We start from the raw sequence: 20,374 nt of genomic DNA, 5'->3' as shown, positions 1-20,374 counted from the left end.
ATGTATGTTACATCAGAACTTTTGACTGGGTGGATCGATTTCGACAAATTTTCTTTTAATCGAAAGGTGGTGTGTGCCAATTGGTCCCATTTAAATTTATTTGAGATCTAACAACTACTTTTCGAGCTATATCTAATAATGCGTTTTTACTTGACGCTTTTTTCGTCGACCTACGTTGTATTATACCGCATAACTTTCTACTGGATGTACCGATTTTGATAATTCTTTTTTGTTGGAAAGAAGATATCCTTAGTTTAGTACCATGATAAGGAAACCAGGATCTGATAATGGGATCCCAGAGAAATCGAGGGAACTTCTTGAAAATTCGCAATAACTTTTTACTGGGTGTACCGATTTTAATAATTTTTAATTTAATCGAAAGCTGATGCTTGTCATGTGGTCACATATAAATTTCATTGAGATCTGATAACTACTTTTTGAGTAATCTTTGATAACGCGCAGTTACTTGAGTATTTTTTCGTCGATCTACGTTGTATTACTCGTCGATGTAATTGAAGTCGGTTTTTTTTTCGTTTGCGAGCAAACACAATTATTTCAGTCATAAATAAAATATTATGCACGCATCGAAGCGTCAAATTTTTAACAATTATACAACAGTTTATCGATACTGCGCTTTTGTGAGACCACTCCCGCAGCGCTATCCTGACGAAGATTTTCAACACAAATCAAGCCACTTTCTATATACATTTTACTACACGATTTGTTTCTATAACTACGATTCGCGGACTACATTAGTTTTTTGTTCCCATTCGAAGAAAAATGCTGCAGAGTCAAAAATCTTGCAATCCTTATTGGATAAGAGATGCTACTTAAACTCTCAATACAACTGAATGTGACACAGAAGGCCGTCTTTATTTGTTTGAAAGTAATATAAATAATTCAGAAAGTGGAAAATTGGGATCAACTCAACTGAATGAAATGCACCAGAATCTAAGAAAAATCTTTTGAGATCGTCAATGAATTCGTGGAAATATTAGCGTTTACAGCTTATTTTAACGACTTGGTTCCGTCCTGTTATCACCCTACACGCATTATTGCAATATGATGTGCTAAACAACGCTTTATTTCGTATGAAAGTATAAAATTGATTGATTTGCTTTGGTTACATTATTCTGTTAAATAAATACTAAATCTTATACTTACTAGTTAAGGGGTTAATTATCGGCAGTCTATGGGAAGTACGTTTTGGAGGAACCTGACGAATACCTGAAAATAAATAAATAAATGTTAAAGTTTTGATGTGACATAATTAAATAGGTATTTATTAACAACTAGCTGTACGCTGCGCTTTTTTTTTAATTTTTGTTTTTTTGGCCGTACCAAATCAGAAACCTTTGTGGGCTCATGCACAACACTTTGCTGAAGATGATTAAACGTATAGTTTACGATTGTACAAAGGATATACAGACAAACATTCATTTTTATATATGTAAAAAAATTATTGATCAACAATAAACAATTTCCACACAAACGAATTGAATCACTATCTATTTTTTTTATTTTATTCAATTGACATTTAATAACATTTTATTCTTTTCAAACATAATTAGGTATTGCAGCATCAAAATTTTAATAACATTCTTAGTATTTTTAACATAGGATAATAAATTACTCTTGCAATCAGATTTCAAAAATCAGTAAGAATAAGATTTTATAACGTTTACATAAAGATAAATTATAAAAATGTAAATTTTTGTATTATTTACTTTTCTTAAATAATAATAATAATAATAATAATAATAATAATAATAATAATAATAATAATAATCTTTATTTCTTCAAACGTTAGTACATTATATTAACACATATTACATCAGTTATATTTAGTCACAGGTAGAACAGTATGTCTCTGGTCCCCACACTAGGATTCCCTGTGTCGTGGGGTCCAGTCCCTTCCATTAGCTTAATACGATTCCGTTAGTTTAAACAAAAACAATGCATTTAAAGTTTATAATTTAAAAATAAAATAAAAATAAAAAGATTAAAGTTTATTTGATTGGAACATACAAGAACTAAGGCAACAAATGGTGAGTGTGTGTTTGTGTGTGTGTATGTGTGTGTGTGTGTGTTGTGTGTGTGCGCGCGCGCGCGCGTGTGTGTGTGTGTGTGTGTAAGTACGTGTGTACATCAATGTCATTGTGTATAATAATAAATAATATATTTATACACTGTTTTTTGTACCCCGACGTCTAAAGTAGTAGTGCTGATGATTGGTGATGTATGCCTGTCTGCAAGTGAGCGTGAGTGCGTGCGCGTGCGTGTGCTTGCGTGCGTGCGCGTGCGCACTGCATCAGTATGTCGCCTCTGCCAGCCCTACGACTAACGTCTTGGGATCGAGTTAACACACTGAACAGAGGGGACAAGATACGATTCATTAACATAGATTATATATACATACATATACATACATACCCATGCACATATATATATATATATATACATAGATAATAGGTTTGCGTGCACATGATATTAAATATCTCTGTTCAATAAGGTCTCTGTATGGTCATAGCTTTTTGGTAGTAGCCATTTTTGAATGGTGGTTTTGAGATTGGACGATGTCAGGTTTAATATAGTGTTATTATGCTTAAAGAACTTATTGTATAGAAAGGGTCCCATAAAAGTAAAAGATTGACGAGCAAAAGACGAACGAGCTCTCGGTAGGTCCCATTTAACAGTTCTGCCTGAGGCTCGGGCTATAGTCTTCGCAACTTTATGAAAGCGGACAAGCACCGATGATATGTAAATCTGTCTCACGCGGAGAATGTTACACTCCAAGAACAATGCGTTTGTGGAATAGCGCCATGGTTTGTTAAAGGCTGTTTTTAAAATGGCTCGCTGAGCGCGTTCTAGAGGGAGAAGATATGTCTTTTTGGATGCTCCCCAGGCAATGACACAATAATTTAAGATAGATTTACATAAACTGAAATACACGGCTCGAATTAAGCTTGGATCTGCTATGAACTTAATCCTTCTAAATATATGTACTAGCTTCCTTATGCGTTTCGTTACTGCATCAATGTGTAATTTCCACGACAGATGTTCGTCTATCAGTATACCCAAGTATTTTATAGACGAAACTTGTTGGATAGAGGGGCATTGACACTGCAATGAATTTGGGTGTTTTACACATTCAGATGAGTGGAGCCTAAGGTTCAAAACTTTATTAGGGGCAGTTCTCCTAGATATACTTAAAGCTATGAGTTTTGTTTTGCTTGCATTGAGACTCAATAAGTTATTCCTCAACCAGCTGGCTACAGTACTCAATCCACCCTCAGCGACATCAACGATCTCCGCCCATGTCTTAGCGTGGAAAATTATGGCAGTATCATCTGCGAAAGTAAAAATCCTAGCCTGTGGCAATTCAAGTGAGCAGAGCTCATTAATGTAAATTAAGAAGAGAGTAGGACCCAAAACACTGCCTTGGGGCACGCCGTAAGCAGTCTCGGCATAGCCACTCATGAGTTCACCAATTCGTACTCGCTGTTTCCGTTCACTTAGGTAAGATTGAAACCATTGCAATGTTAAACCTCTAACTCCCAACAATTCTAATTTTTTTAATAGTATAGGCCGCGACACAGTGTCAAAGGCTTTCGCTATGTCTAAAAAGACGCCAACACATTTTTGTCTATCATTAATTTTATCCGTTACAAAATCAACAAGGCCCGTAACAGCATCCTCTGTGGACCGAGCAGAGCGAAATCCGTATTGGTTAGGACTTAAAAGGTTATTTTTTTCTAAATATTTAAGTAGTCTTACATTTACTACCTTTTCAATTATTTTAGCCACCGCACTCAATAATGATATTGGTCTATAGTTAGCCGGTTCTAGTGCATCACCCGTCTTAAAAATAGGTATTACCTCTGCAATTTTCAAATTATCTGGGACTATTCCTGATGACATACTAAGATTACACAAATAAGTTAGAGGCGATGCAATCAAATATTTGTTAATCCTAAGTATTTCATTACTTATATTATCATGTCCTACAGCTTGACTGGATTTTAATGAATTTATGAGTACGGCAACTTCATTCTCATCCGTTGGTTGAAAAAACAATGAATGTGCTGGTGAATTGGAATAACTAAGCTTTATATTGTTACTCAAGTCAGCTTCCATCACATTCAATCCATCCAAAATTGTCTTTGCCAAACGATCACCAACAGTGGTGAAATAATTGTTCACCGCATCCAAAGATTCAATAGTATTAGCCTTTAGTTTTAGTAACTGATTAGTTTTATTTTCACTTTTGTTTAGACCACAGATTGATTTTAGATTACTCCATGTTTGTTTAATGTTATTTTTACTTTCTGCTAAAAGTTTGTATTCATATTTGTTTTTTTCTTCTTGTACTAAGTTAACACACATATTTCTGAAATAAAACATTTTTAATTATTTTAGTACGTTATCTTAAACATGATGTACCATATTTATTTTTCACATAATACACAGTTTACTCCTTACAAATAATCTTACTACTTTAAAAAACATTTCTAATATTGTTGTTCTAACAACCGCTCTGGTGTAGTGGGTGCGTGAGCCAGAAAACACCGACGGTTTTCGGGTTTGATTTCCACTCGGGAGCGATATTTGTATTTGTACAAATATTTCTTTTTGGTTTTGGATGTCTGACCTTGTGCCTCGGAAAGAACGTTAAGCTGTCGAATCCAGTTGTTCAGTATACCTGATAGCGATCGTTACCATAGTAGGGAATTTATCCGCCAACCCGGAGTAGAGCAACGTGCCACCACGTTAAATTATTAGGCAACGATACTTCTCCTATATAGAGAAAAGGGCCTATGCCTCATCAGTAACCATAATAATATAGTAAACCATATCGATTATTATTTTAATATCGACTACAAAGCTATTAACCAATAAATTTAAAAAAATATATGAAATAATATCTATTTAATTAACACTTTGTTGCATATTTGAAATAATATTAGGTAAATTAAAATATTGTAACTTAAAAAAAGTGCAAAGGCGGTCTTATCATTAATAGTCGTATCATGTCTTACACAAAAACCCTAACAGTAGAGAAAATATTGATAAAATTAATAGTAGAGTATGAAAATTACTATTATATACAGTAGGTACTCGTACATAAAGTAAATTAAATTCAAATAACTCAATATACGCACAAAATAGATATACACATACACCTTTAACATAAATAATTAAACATAAGTAGATAAATTGTGCATTTTGACTCGTCGCTTATATTATGATATCGCGAAAGGGCATTACTTTTATGTTCGCTACTAGCATCCCGCCCCGGCTTCGCTAGGACATTTAGCAAAAATTAAAAAAAAAAAATCCCTATTTTTCAATAAAGCCTATGTAATCCGCGGATAGTGGTAGCTTCCCAACAGTGAAAGAATTTTTCAAATCGGTTCAACACTTTCGGAGCCTATTCAATGCACAAAAACAACCAAATCTTTCCTCTTTATAATATCCGTATATTAAAACGAGTACGGATAACTTTGGTTGTTATTATTATTGATTATTATTAGCATACTAGAAACATGAGAAGCATAAATAATAAATACCAGGTATGGAAGGATGTATGTGTGATTGTGGCTGGGGATGTGGCAATGCGTTAGTAACGGCGGGCGCGTTTTGTTGCTGCGGAACCAACGCAGCTGAACTGGCTCGCCCTCCACCGCCGGCCACGCCGCCCGCTCCTAACTGTTGACCGTTCGACGGGTAGTAGTCTGCCGAACATAACATATGTTAAAACCTTCCATTAATATATATATATATATATTCGTTTTCTCAAGTACTATTCAATTTCGACACGGCATATAGAGCAAAACGAATTTTGAATAGAAATCGAGCTTAAAATTTAAGACAAACAGTACAGTTTAACAGCTGCTTTTTCTTTTTGCTTTTGCTTTTCGAAGCTGCTATTAAAAATTGACAAAACAACCGGCTCAGTGCGTTTCGAACCCTCACACAAAGGTATCAAATAACAATTTTTAAAACATTAAATTTTATTATTACGTGTTGTTTTGTGCCTCCATCTTTACGGATGTTACAGTTCAAATGATACACAAATACACAAGGACTTTGATAAAAAAAGCAATAATTGTCGTACAATTATTAACTAATGTTATGGAAAATCCCGGCGGTAAGTTTGAAGAGGTTGTTTCCATCAGTATCACGATTCAGCCTGTAACATCCCATTGCATGGGCCTTTTTCTCCATATAGGAGAAACATTGGAACTTACCACCACGCTGCTCCATTGCAGGTTGACGGTTACGTTCCCAACTATGAGTAACGATCGCTATAACAACCGGGACCGACTGCTTAACGTGCTCTCCGACATACAGTGGGGAGATCCACAAGAACAGACATCCAAACAGACATACAAATATTCATTGCGAGCGGTAATCGAACCCCGAAAGTAAAAATAAATAAAATGAAAAATAAAAATAAACTCGCAAACCGCCGGTGTATAGGCGCCACCAGAGCTCACTCCAGAGCGGTTGTTGATCTCTTTTGTTTGTTAGTTGGTCATCTCCATATTTTAATGTTTTAAACAATTTTTTTTTTCAGATATCCATTGACTGTTTTACCCAACTTAATGTTTTATAGGTCTAATATAGAGTAAATTCTTTGAACTTTTAAGGTTTTTCTTTATTTTAAATAAATTAATAACTACTCATTACAAATAATTGTGTTTCCTCGCAAACGAAAAATAGCCGACTCAAATTACATCGGCCAGTACTACAACGTAGACGAAAACGTAGTCGGGTAAAATATGCATTTATTAGAGACAACTCAAATAGTACTATTCACAACTCGATTAAATTAAAATGGGACTACATGACAAGCACCAGCATTTGAATAAAAAAAGAATTATTGAAATGGTACATCTAGCAAAAAGTTATAATGTTTATAGGTTTAATATGAAAATAAGTTTTTTTTTGTGTTTTTTCTTTTATTTTATTTTTTCACGTTGTTTATTTAAATTTTAAACGGATGGATGGTCGTAATTGGCCTTTTTGATTATAGTTCATTCTTGTTTGTTTTATAATTTTTTCTGTGCTATGTACCATCCCTTCTAAGTAAATAAATAAATAAATAAATAAAAATTACATCATTCAAGTTAGCAAAAATGCTCATAAAATAAAAGCTATTGAGCCAAACTGAATTAAATTTTTATGGGACCAAATGGGAACTATCCGCATCGAATAACAAAATAAAAAAAATAAACAAAAAATCACCTAACTCGAATCAGAAAACTCGGCGAATGCGTCGGTGTACATACTTACATAAAAAATATATACATCAACCGAATTGAGAAGGTTACCGGTTAAGAGAATTTCTTTCAAGTGTTGTCGTAGGTAGAAATGTGAACAAAATGACAAAAAATCGTTTTTGTTTTCATTTTTTTTATAGAGTGATTTTAGGGAATAAAAAAGCAAAGAAAACTAACTGAGCAGAAAATCCAAAAATTCAGAAAACGTAAAGATTTTTAAACTTCACGTGTTTGACCCTTCGCAATACACATCATTTGTCGCGTCAGCTAGTGCTAAGCAAACATAATTATTCATATATCGTATTAAGAGCTTCATACAAAAAGATCAATGAGACCCGATAGCATTTCAAAAACAATAACATTGACGTAATGATAGATTATATACTTACACGGCGCAGTATGTCCAGCCGGTGTCGTGTAGCTGAGGTATGGCGCCATGTACGGATAATACCTGATAAGAAAAGATAATTATTTTTATGTAATCACATTTAACGAAAAGATTTTTATAATTATAAAAATATAACAGAACGATAAAACTATTCCAACAAATCTTCTAATAGTATAACATGATTTATTGAAATTGCCTTTATCAACGTCCCACAGCTGGGCTTTTCTCAAAAAAGGAGGAGGGTCAAAGCTTAATTCTTCACTCTACCCCACTATTTATGTGCTTTCGGGGTCTTGGAGGCCTACAAAAACATAAGCCAATATCAGAAACAAATATTTATAAAAGCAGAAATATCTGATCTGAACGAGAATGGAACCCGCGAAAGCAGAAATCAGTCAAAATCATCACCCTGCTACTAATTATACTAGTTGAAACATCGTACTTCTGAGTACATATCTATACAAATAAATAAAATTGCAGTGTCTGTTTGTAATATTAAAATAGCCGCTTTTTACTAAATGCAATAACATTTTACAATTTTTGTCTGTCTGTCTGTTTGTTCTGGCTAATCTTTGAAATGGCTGGACCCATTTTTACGGGACTTTCTCTGGCAGATAGCTGATGTAGTAAGGAATAACTTAGGCTTCTTTCATTTTAGAAATGTATTTGTTTTATAATTCTGCGACACGAGTTCGGGCCATTTTTGGCGCGAACTTGTGGAGGCCTATGTCGAACAGTGGACTGTATTAGGCTGAAGTGAGTGATAACTCTGCAAACTGAACAATAACTTTTTTGTAAAATTCCACGCAGTCGCGGGCATAGCTAGTTGTTGCTAAAGTATTAGATGTATAAAAATCGATTTAGACTTTACAAAGAACAAGTAAATAAACAAACACATTTTCCCTATTTATTATAATATTTTAGATAAATGATAACATATGTCTAAGATAATCATTATATAGTAGCTATCCGGCGGCGGGGCTTCGAACGAGTGAATAATGGTAACAGAAGTTTCAAAGTCGGCCCAGTACATTTTGAGTTTATCCATTACAAGCAAGAAAAAACTCTTCTTTATAATATTAGCATAGAAACAGTATTTATGTTCAATAAAATAATGAATATTGCTTATTTAAAGGTATTTTTAACCTTTATACATCCATAAATCCACTTAAGTGTACAAATTCTTACAACTTTATAAATATTATATTACTAAAATATGAATAAACTGCATCACCCATGATCCATAAACTGCGACTTGCTGTCATCGATACCAAAATGTAAGCATGTAAAAAAGTAAATGGGTAGGTAATTAATACTGGAGATTCAGAAATTATATGTATAACGTAACAGTTCATTTAATTTCAAAGTATTCTATAAACGGTTGACGTTTACGATAATTTATGGAGCAAATAACTTGTATAGTTCCTAAAACTATATATATAAAATAACTATCTACTTTTTATTAAATATATTTCAACATCATATAAATAATAACGAGTCATCAAAATGTATGTACGCGAAGTACTTGTGTTCTTGTTAGGGCAAAGTTTGTATAAAAGAAAATTTTAAAAAAAGATAGAATTAAAAAATATATAGTTGCGGTACGAATTTCGATGGAACTGCCTATTTCAAAAAAGACTACCGATTGCGCAACAATAAGTAAACTTCTTTAGGCGCATGAGTGTAATTTTTTTACAGATGAAACTGCAACGTTTTTGTCTCTGGCGCTGGAACGGAAATCTAAAGCTTTAGACCCATGCATGCAGGAATCCCCAGAGTTGGCAAACTAACCACTGACAACACAAGACTGGCTAACCCAGCCTTGGCCATTCATTGTAAATCCTAGCGTGGGCCAAGGCTGGTTAACCCAGACTCGGCCATGCCAATATTTTGGCACACTTGGCCAAGACTGGCTAACCCAGCCTTGGTCATTCAATGGGGACCCAAGCTTAGGACATACGGCGTGATTCGAGTATTATTATTATTCTAGTTCAGATATGATTCCCTAGATGTCGCTGTACAACTCAAGTTATTTTTCTAAATCGCGCTGGCCAGATTTATCGCTTCTCGGTAGTGATGGACATTACTTTTGGGCTTAATCGGACATTGTCAGGTTATCTATTCGTACAATTCGAAAAATTTACTAGTATACCTTATTAGTACTATTAGTACTTATAGTACCTGGCTACAAAACAGTGTACGGGTCGAAATACTTTTTTTTCATTATTTTGATATTTATTTATTTTTTTGTCTTCTAGCACCAAAGATACAATTGTGAAATCACAAACCTCATTATACACATTATTTCAATATAACGTAAACAAATTCCTTTTACGTAAAAATGTATTTAAAAGGTTTTTTTTAAATCACTAAAATTCTCAATTCTTACTTACCTATGCTAAACAAAAACTATAATAAAAAAAAATACTTAGGAATTAGGAATTAGTTTATGTATGTTCATAAAACTTTGATTAAAAAGGGGACATTAAAAACGCGAAATGAATAGAATGCGCTACGCGATGTAACTTTTACGGTTTTTACAAATGCAGCATTAATCGTTCGTTCGTACCGTTCTGCTGTATAGCTCTGTTTCATTTCAGAGCTAACGAACACCTTACGAATAACATCTTCTCGGACAGTCGGACAGTGTGATACTCGGACCCATAGACGTACAATACAAACTCGTCGGACCGCGGTGAACTGTGATAGTTGATAGTACTGTTACAGTGTACGATTAGTCCGATTAGGTCCGAATAACGATTAACGTTTGGTACTATTACATTTCGTACCTTACCTTACTAAGTAACGTAACCTTTTAATACATCGTACATGTGCTACCCATTTTTTTTTATATATATCGCAGGGTAACCCATTTACGGGTGATATCTAGGATGCCCGGGTAGGCATTCCTAGACCGTATGTCGGCTTCAGCACTTGGGGGTGCACTACCGACCAAAACCCCTGCGGGAGCCTTCATCCGCTTTGATTGGAGGGTCCCGGATCTGCAGGCAACAGGATCCCTCCAGCGACAGGCTGGCCTCGGCGAAAAGACCAGATTTCTCCTCCATGGGGACTGTCCGACTCAATTCTTCTCTCTGAACAATCCCGACAACGCCATGTCTAGCAGGACCGGGTTCCCATCCCGGCCCGACATGGGCACAGGGGCGTTACTGGAAACGCATTAAGTAGCGCCTCCTACGCACCCCCGTTCGTCGCCTGCGGACGGAGGCCTCGTCGGCGGCCCCCTTTCTCATCCGCTCGCCCTTCTCCTTCTGGGACATTACTGTCTCGCAGAAGGAGACGATCGCCTTCCAGGACTCATCGTCGCCGAGCATCGCGGTGATAACACTCGGCAGTGACAAGTCCCCTCCGAGGACTGTCGTCAGATCGCGACGTAACATCGATTTTTCATACATCGACTGTTTTTCTATAAGCTCGATATTTATGTGGTTTAGATATAGAAAACCGACATCTATTAAAAAAGTTTTATTACATACGTTATTATTATATTTTAAAATCTGACAAAAATTTAGAAGACAAAAAAAAATATCGAGGAAATAGTGAGATCTTTAAATATCCCAATACTTACTACTACTCCCAGTGTGAAGCGTTTATTTATTAATTTAATTTTGCCTGCGCCGCTTGTGAAAACAGTCTTTCAGATGGGACCGATGTGCCTACCATTGTTAGATATTTAAAGGCGATTTTATGTAATAAAGGAAACTATATTTTGTAATCTTTCCCAATTTCTAGTGGATTATCGTTAAGTCTTCCACCAGGAGTTGTGAGATAAACGAAACATCGTGCTATTGAATGAATTAAGTAATTAAAGAGACAGGGCAAAATCGAGATATCCCCGAACTTCGTCGTTTATGAACCGATTTTGATAATTCTTTTTTTGTTGGAAAGGAGATATTTCAGGTGTGGTACCATGATAAGGAAACCATGATCTGATGATGGAATCCCAGAGTAATCGAAGGAAAACCCTATTGTTAATTATGTTCGGCTACTTACGTTGTATTACATGTCGATGTAATTGAAGTCGGTTTTTTTCGTTTGCAAGCAAACACAATTATTGCAGGTTTTTTTTTGCCTCTTCGATGCATCAAATAAAAAAACATCGATGTATAATAGTCGATGTTGAAATATTAACAATACATCGGTTTGATTCGATGCATCGTTACTATACATTGAGTGTTTCTAATACATCGATGTATATCGTCCACTCCTACTTCTCAGCCTACAGGCTAAAATCAAAGTGTGGCAGCTGTCGTTTTCAGCTTAATATCTGAAAGCTCCCGCACTGCGGGACCAGTAGCTAGTCACTTCAGCATACCGCAGTATACTGCCGGACATAGGCCAGACATTATAGCACGAACTCGTGTGTTTTGTGTACTTTGGGTACTAGGTATATTAAACTGATTTTTGGAAAACAATGGGAAGTTAGGGGCTCGCTCCACTTCCGTCACGGGTCGGACCGGCATTTTTTTTAATAAAAATAATTTATTTAGAAAAACGTTTGCATAATATGAAACCGTTGTTGGCATTGCTGTACCGCCCGTATTACGGGTGGGTTTTTTGAGAACCAAGGATGGCCCAGTCCTGAAAATTAAGCATGACCCAGTCTTGGCAATTAAGCATGGCCCAGTTCTGGCAACCAAGCCTTTTTTTTAACGTGAGGAAATTCCATCATGGATACCATCCGGCGCGGGGGTCAGTGGGTTATGTCAGACTCCTACTGACTAAAAAAACCACCACGTGTGAGCAGTCGTCCGCCTGGGTGGGGCGAAATGGGGTCTCGCTAGCATTCGCCAACTCGCCCTGGCGTTAGGCCCGGACGAAACTTCCGGGCCCCGGCACAATGGTGGGGGTGGCCTCGCTCACAACAAGGCCACCCCTCAGACATGTGGGGACGCGTCGTCAGGCCGGCCGAAGTCCCCCGACTATCTGTCGGCGACCCCACTATTACGAGGGGGAGAGTAGGTGGGTAAGCTGTCTCCTCCTTGCCCCCGTACGTCTGCGCCGGAGTGGGTCAGCGGAGACGTCATTCGTCCTGGCCTGCTCCGCAGCCACCTTCTACGTCATTACCTCTTCGCAGAAGGAGCCCGCCGCCTGCCACGATCTCTCACTATCGAGCATGGCTTTTTGAACGCTCGGCAACGAAATCCTGTCTGAGGACCGCCGGCAACTAAGTCTGGCCCAGTCCCGGCAACCAAGCCTGGCCCAGTCCCGAAAACCAGGCCTGGCCCATCATTATCATTCCAGGCTTCTACCAAGACTTGTTGACAAGTTGGCCAAAAACTTTTTAACCCCTTTTTACGAAATTTGCTCAGACGGAGAAGTATAAAGTTTATATAGAGAAAGAGTGCAGATAAATACATTAAATTAATGAAAAAAACATTAAACACACTGCCAAGTATTTGACACACATATGGATATATACTCTTTTGTTTATTATTATAGATGTATAGTTTTTGCCAACAGAACCTCAATTATGTTCAAACTTATAATTTAAATTAATTATGATCGAATTTCGACCGCTGGGCGACCACTAGTATATATAATAGCATATAGGTCTTCCACTAGAAATTACACTAATTTAGTTCTCTCTAACAGTTTTCCAAAAAAGAGGAGGTTCTTAATTCAAATGTATTTTTGTGTTACCTCATAACTTTTTACTGGGTGTAACGATTTTGATGATTCTGTTTTTTAATCGAAAGCTGGTTCTTGTTTTGTGTTCCATTTAAATTTTATCGAGATATGACGAGAATGTCTTGAGTTATCCCCAATAATGCTTATTTAATTGTTTTTTCGACTTCCCAGGGTGTATGACTTGAAACTTTAAATTGAAATCAGAGCAAAAAAACTTTCTTCAGATAACATTGATAGCTCTGTAATATCTAAAATAATAAGAATTATAAAAAAAATTATGTACCCGGGTGTGCTGGATCTTGGTTGCTGATAGCCTTGTGGGATGCCCATGTGATGTGGAAACACAAGTGTTGGGTGGTACATGACTGGTCCTGCAGCTGTAGCACTTGCGCCACTCATATAAGGTTGTTGCTGTCTGTGAAACAAAAAAAAGGAAATGTTTATATGCAACAGTTTTATAAATCATAAAATATTACGGTACAAAATTAAGTCATATTAGTGTATAAAATGGAGCAGTAAACAAGACACTGGAAAGTGTGCATTTTAGCTAATATTAATTTTAAAAAAGGCCAGAATTTGTTTTATAAGTCATTTTTAATGTTACAACAAAATACATAGTATGTAATGTGGTATGTAACGTCTGTAAGTAAGGACAAATGGAATATTTTAAAATTTTAGTAGCCTGTCTATCAGTGATATGTTCTAAATTTATAGATGATGATATTGAAATAATATAGATCACATGAAATAAGAAAACCATTAACTGAATGAATATTAAATCATTATATTTATATATTAATACATGAAGCAAAGACTTTTTCCCCTTTTTACGAAAATAGCGCAGATGGAGGAAAATGAAATATCGCACACTTATAGTTTATTTTACACGTTAAGCTATTGGTCTCGGTTGTTATCATGTACACCTGATAGCGATTGTTACTCATAATAGGGCAAATATCCACCAACCTGAGGAAAGAGGCCTATGCCCAGCAGGTGGATATTACAGGCTGAAGCATAAGCATTTCTCAAATAGGATTTTTTTAAATTAATAGATAAATTCAAATTATATGTTTTTTAAATATAATTAGATCATCAAACAGGCGTAGGGCTCAGCTGATGATAAGCGATTACTATAGCTTATGGACGTCTGCAACACCAGAAGAATCGCAAGCACATTGCCGACCCTATCCCAAATTCCCCCCAGGAGCTCTAGTCACCTCACTCACTAACAGGATCACAACACTGCTTGAAATCATTATTATTTTGCTATGATCTTTTGTAAGGTCAAGATACTACCCCAGTCGGGTTGCTCCATATTTTGAGCTGGAAATTTCCTGCTGCGCCCTACCTCAGTGAAATATAAATTTCAATACCAAAAATCAAATAATTACATAACAATAATTAATAAACACTAAATATTTTTTTATGTTTTAATTGTTATATATACATAAGTATTAATTATGCATTATTTACTAATTAACTAACGACTTCCAGTAAGATTTCTTTGCCATCACCCAGTAATTGGCTATTATTAACACTTATTAGTCAATTTTATTTTTGTCTTAATTATAAAAATAACATCTCCAGAGTAATAAGTACTGGTAATATTAAGTGTTAAATAACAATTGATGGTGTACATATCAATTAATGTTGGTTTTTTTTTCAATAAATAATGCAATAAGCTAATGTTGTAACAAATATCTAATTGTACTAACAAGTGCACAAGCGCGCAAAAAAACTTTCACCTTTTCATTTCTTAGATAAAGATTATAAATATACTGTTTAATCATCACGATCTGGAAACGAAAAATGCGAGGAAAATCGCACAGTTTATCTAGTACATTATAAGTATAACAAGAAACTACTGTTTAATAATACTTACAACAGTTATCAGTAATCAGGGTCGGGTTATCAAGTTCTGTTATTAATCAAGACAGAGTTGAAATTTTAAGTTGTTTTATACTACTACTTATTACTAATACTTACTTATACATATTGTGTTATTGTGTTCTCTATTATGTTTATATTTACATTAGCATAAAACACAAAGTCACGTGAGTACATATACTACACATTGTTTGAATTATATTCATACTGAGTATGACACGTGGTTATAAAAATTACCTTATACAATAATAATATCTGGGTCTTCTTCAATCTGTCTTCATACAAAGTATTATTAGCAAATGATTTGTTAGTTTTAGTGTTAATAACTTCCAAAGATCAATCTATACCCAAATAATTTCACACATCTCTCTATCTATCTATATAAATAAAACATAATTAGTAAATGTATTTCAAAGCGCAAAACTAAGGTAAACAAGACAAGGTGGACCAATATATATTATCTATATATTACCACGTGAAGCAAAAACTTTGTAACCCCTTTTTACGAAATTTGCACAGACCGAGGAGTATGAAATTTTGCACTCTTACAGTTTATATAGAGAAAGAGTGCAGAATGCTAATTTTTTTAAATTATGCATATAAATACATTAAATTAATGAAAAAACATTACACACACTACCAAGTATTTGACACACACATGGATGTATCTTTTGTTTAGTATTATAGTAGTATAAGTCTTTCACAACAGAACCTCAATAATGTTCAAAGTTATAATTTAAATTAATTATGGTCGAATTCCGACCACTGGGCGACCACTTGTATATGTAATAGCATGTAGATTTTCACTAGAAATTACTCTAGTTATCTCTTTATAACAGTCTTCCAAAAAAAAGGCATAAAGAAAATAGGACAGAAAATAAAACATCAGCCTGTCAAAATCTAAAATTGACAGTTTGTTAAACAGGAAAATGTGAAGTTTCATATATGTTAAGAGTTTAAATACAGATCGGTACCTTGGGTGTGAGGATGGCCTGCTCCCATGTTGAGTTCTGTATGGAAAAGTGGGGTACTGAGGCCGCGAGGGTGGTGTCTGGTTTTGTGGAGAGACATAACTTGGTCCCGCCTGAAAATAGAAAATAATTGTGAAAGCTATACTACACTGAAAAGAGTGTGTTATTCTCACTGCTAAAAAGAGGTGTTAGGCATATCAATATGAAGAAGTATGAGTGGAATTTAATACCAGGTTTTATCAGTGTTTTTCTTCTCTGCCAAGAACTGATGACTAAGAGAGTGATACTGGGCAAAGATGTAACCAAAACATTGATGTGGCATTATTTATCTTTATTTATATAAGAAACAAAATCTTTTGTTTCGCGGAATGTAAGTAGTGATTTCAAAGTTATTAATGAAAACAAATCTCATAAATTATTTTATAAGTGTATATATTTATAATATTAAATATTAAAAGAAAGATAGACTACTACTATAGATAGACTTTAATTGGCCTCTTATAAATTTTTATGCAAAAATATAAATATGTCTATAATAAGTTAGAAGTTTTTATATTTGTAACCAAGTAGACAGAAAAGGGACTGCTCAGGTACTTTATCAGTACTTTAGATTCTATGGATATGTAGTATCCAAAGTATTTATTGTGACTATTAAGATCTAAGGATTAGATATTAGATATAAACTAGTGACCCTGGCTTCGCACAGTTTCGAAAACTACCAGTGTTCCTCTACTATATTAAGCATGTATTACTCATATAAAACTTCTCTGGAATAACTCTATTTACTCAAGAAAACCGCATCGAAATCTGTTGCGTAATTTTAAAGATCTAAGTATACAGACAGCGACGGAAGCGACTTTGTTTTGTAATATGTAATGATAATAATCAACAGAGTATCAATGATCGATATATCACTTTTAAGTAGACATTCTACTTTCACACTAAACAGATGTGTAAACTAAGGTTAATTTTCAAATGTAAAGCATTAAATAAATGTACTTACTAAACGGTTACCGAACCTGATTTTGTATAAAGGAAATATATGCATCATAATCAATCTGCATATATAACACAACTGCAATACATATTTATTGTTGCCACATTATGATTGTAATATAGTACTAAGTTTGTGAAATAAAGATATTATTATTATTAATAATAATAATGGTGGCTAATGAAGTTTTTATAACTTAGACAATATAGATTGCAGAGACGAGAAGAGTTGCAGGAGATAGTAACTGATATGAGTGGAGCTTTGGTAAGAAAGGGAATGAAGATGAATGTAAAGAAGACGAAAGTGATGGTGTTTGAAAGAGATGAGGCAGTAACAGACTGCAATATCATGATTGGAGATGAAAAAATTGAACAGGTGAATGAGTTTGTGTATCTGGATTCAAAGTTTACAAGAGATGGAAAGTGTGAGAGTGATATTAAAAGAAGAGTGAATGCCGGAAACAGGGTGAATGGAGCTTTGCACTCTTTTATGAGCAGTCGGGAGGTGTCTAACAAGGCTCGTTTGGCTGTGCATGAGGGGGTGGTGGTTCCGACACTCATGTACGGAAGTGAAAGTTGGGTATGGCAGAAGAAACATGAAAGCAGAATAAATGCAGTTGAGATGAGAGCGTTAAGAAGTATGATAGGAGTTAAACTGAGTGACAGGATAAGAAATAGTGAGATAAGGAAACATTGTGGTCTGAAAGAAGATGTAGTGACAAAAATTGAGAAAGGTATGCTCAGATGGTTTGGTCATGTCGAGAGAATGAGTGAAGAACGATTGACGAAAAAAGTGTATAAGGCGAGTGTGGATGGAAGGGTTGGAAGGGGTAGACCTAGGCGGACGTTCCGAGACCAAATGAGGGACGTCTTGAAAAAAGCCCAAGTCAAAAGTACCCTAAACCGAAGAGCATGTATGAAGGGAATAATGAAAGTGGACGAAGCAAAAGAAGTATGTAAAGATCGTAGCAAGTGGAAAAGGTGGTCTCTGCCTACCCCTACGGGAAAGAGCGTGATTATATGTATGTATGTAATATAGATTATAAGGGTATAGAAATGAAACAATAAAAATGTTAGGTATGGATGATGTTAGGTATACAGTTCATAGTTATAAAAAAGATGAATAAATTTCGTGAAAGCTATGGGTTATATAAAAGACAGGAAAGACTACTGATTGACATGAATGGAACAAGTAAAATCATTGTGCTAACAAATCAATCAGATCAGGGTTTTCAATTTACCATTGTGGTTTTAGAGATATCCTGTTGAGGTGCCGGAGGGGCGGATGGTTGGGGCGCGGGCTGACCGCGCATGCTGGGCGCAGCGGTTTGCCCACCAGCCGCGCCAGACATGTAAGCGCCACTCGCTGCTCCCGATGGATGGTAACATTCCGGTCCTGGAAACAACAGACGAACTTCATTAACTATCTACTGATTAATAAAAAAAAACTAGGGGTCATTGAGGGCTTTATCGCTTTAAATTCAACTTCACTCATCGCTCGAACAAAAAAAATATGATACTAAAACCGTAAGAAAAATATATAACGGAAGTGACGTAATATCAGTCACACGACTGTATAATATAACGTTTGTAAAACTAAAATGATACTAGTAACTTTTTTAAATTATGTATGTAATTTTATACTGTCGACAAAAATAAATAGACATTTTTTTTTTATTTCACTTAATAGTTTGAATTATTATTATTATTCTGTTTGATTTATTTTATTTTACGGTATTTATTTTCATATATACTAAATGTCCTAAATACTTTTATGTACTTAATTAAAAACCAATCAACAAAATAAAAAAATCAAGAACTTGAAAATATATATAAAATTCAACATATTTTTTTTTATTGTGTTGCTTCTATACTATCCGAAGGAAATTCGTTCCTACCTGGTGTCCAATGACACCACATATTTTATTTTATTTTTATATTATAATATAATAAATACGTGATACTAATTATTTAATTTAATGTTCTTACTATAGTGAAATTAAAATTTGAACTCGAAATAAAAACCAACTGAAGCTTTCTTAAAAAGAAGTATGCCTTTATATTGCTGAGGGCTGACATGGTACAAGTTAGAAAGCAATAAATCCAACAAAACAGTCGACAGTTAACACTAAATGCTCAATCTACTTTAATTGAGTTGATTACTCTTGTTTAGGTTTAAGAAGCATGTTAAATTAATTTTCTTTTTTTATTAAAAATTTTGTATTTTTTTTAATTCAAAAAAGCATATTTAAAACTAAGAATAATATAATAATAAAAAAATACTCCACCTATGCGATGTAAATTTAACTCACTGTGCGGTGTTGACGCCCGAGGATAACTGAATTGCGCTAAGGAAATAGGTATAGTGAACAACAATCGCCGATCGCGATCAATCGTTAGTACATGGTGCATTAACTTTATCGCCACGAATAATAATTCTTAAAACATTTTAAAAACATTGCCGATAGCTTAATCTTATCGCTAACATAACAATAACGCATAGATGCATATAATGCATGCATAAATGTAAAGTGGTTTTTAAAAATTATGCCGCTAAACGAATAAGTACGGGCTAGCGACTTACTGGTTTGCGTCAAGAGTCTGTAGTGGTGAGTGGGCAACATGCAGTTGGAATTCGAGTAGCGCGTATTCTGCTCGTGTTTGAGGGAGGCCGGGGTTTGTTGCTGCATCAATAGTGACATACTGCTCAGTGAAGGAATATTGAGTTGATTGCCTTGTGATCCTTGATTAGCGTGATTTACGTGATTGGTGTGGTTGGCATGGTTGGCGTGGTTCATGTGGCTAGAATGGTGGCCCACCGCTTGTGATGCTGCGCTAAGCTGCATGCCTAGCGATGTTTGTAAACGATGTGTCAAATCGAGCGCGTTCTGTTGTCCCGCATGAATTCCACATCCGTGTGAAACTGTGCCCAGGGAACTGTTACCACCTCTCAAAGCCACCATCTTAATTTCATGATATAAATTCTTAAGAAATTGTATCAGCCAAATATTGAACCATTCCCAGAATAGTGGAGTAACCAACACTGGCATATGGCAATTTCTACATTATCATCTCATCGTAATATTAATACAAATATTTATTGCTTTACGTTAACATCTTAAGTATAATAGGCAAATAACGAGCGCCGACCTGCGGCAATAAGCACCGCAAAAATATATAAATTCTATTCTATAAAC

The 20,374-nt window shown here is 35.1% G+C and overlaps 1 protein-coding gene and 1 pseudogene across 1 annotated transcript in view; one reads left to right on the top strand and one right to left on the bottom strand.

Annotated features, from left to right (window-relative positions):
* Positions 1 to 20,140, bottom strand: part of LOC123668837 (eukaryotic translation initiation factor 4 gamma 3-like) — a 40,057-nt gene extending 19,917 nt beyond the window's left edge. The window contains exons 1-8 of the mRNA XM_045602527.1: positions 19,762 to 20,140; positions 19,490 to 19,615; positions 18,419 to 18,573; positions 16,188 to 16,297; positions 13,610 to 13,741; positions 7,665 to 7,737; positions 5,571 to 5,739; positions 1,165 to 1,227 (exon numbers count right to left, since the gene is read on the bottom strand). Of these exons, the coding sequence (XP_045458483.1) occupies positions 1,165 to 1,227; positions 5,571 to 5,739; positions 7,665 to 7,737; positions 13,610 to 13,741; positions 16,188 to 16,297; positions 18,419 to 18,573; positions 19,490 to 19,615; positions 19,762 to 20,140 (1,207 nt within the window). The remainder of the gene's footprint in view (positions 1 to 1,164; positions 1,228 to 5,570; positions 5,740 to 7,664; positions 7,738 to 13,609; positions 13,742 to 16,187; positions 16,298 to 18,418; positions 18,574 to 19,489; positions 19,616 to 19,761) is intronic.
* LOC123669069 lies at positions 11,902 to 12,165 on the top strand (annotated as a pseudogene).
* Positions 20,141 to 20,374: the final 234 nt, after the last annotated feature.

The sequence above is a fragment of the Melitaea cinxia genome, chromosome Z (assembly GCF_905220565.1).
Source record: "Melitaea cinxia chromosome Z, ilMelCinx1.1, whole genome shotgun sequence".
Lineage (NCBI taxonomy): Eukaryota > Metazoa > Arthropoda > Insecta > Lepidoptera > Nymphalidae > Melitaea > Melitaea cinxia.
This window is presented reverse-complemented; position numbering and strand designations above follow the sequence as displayed.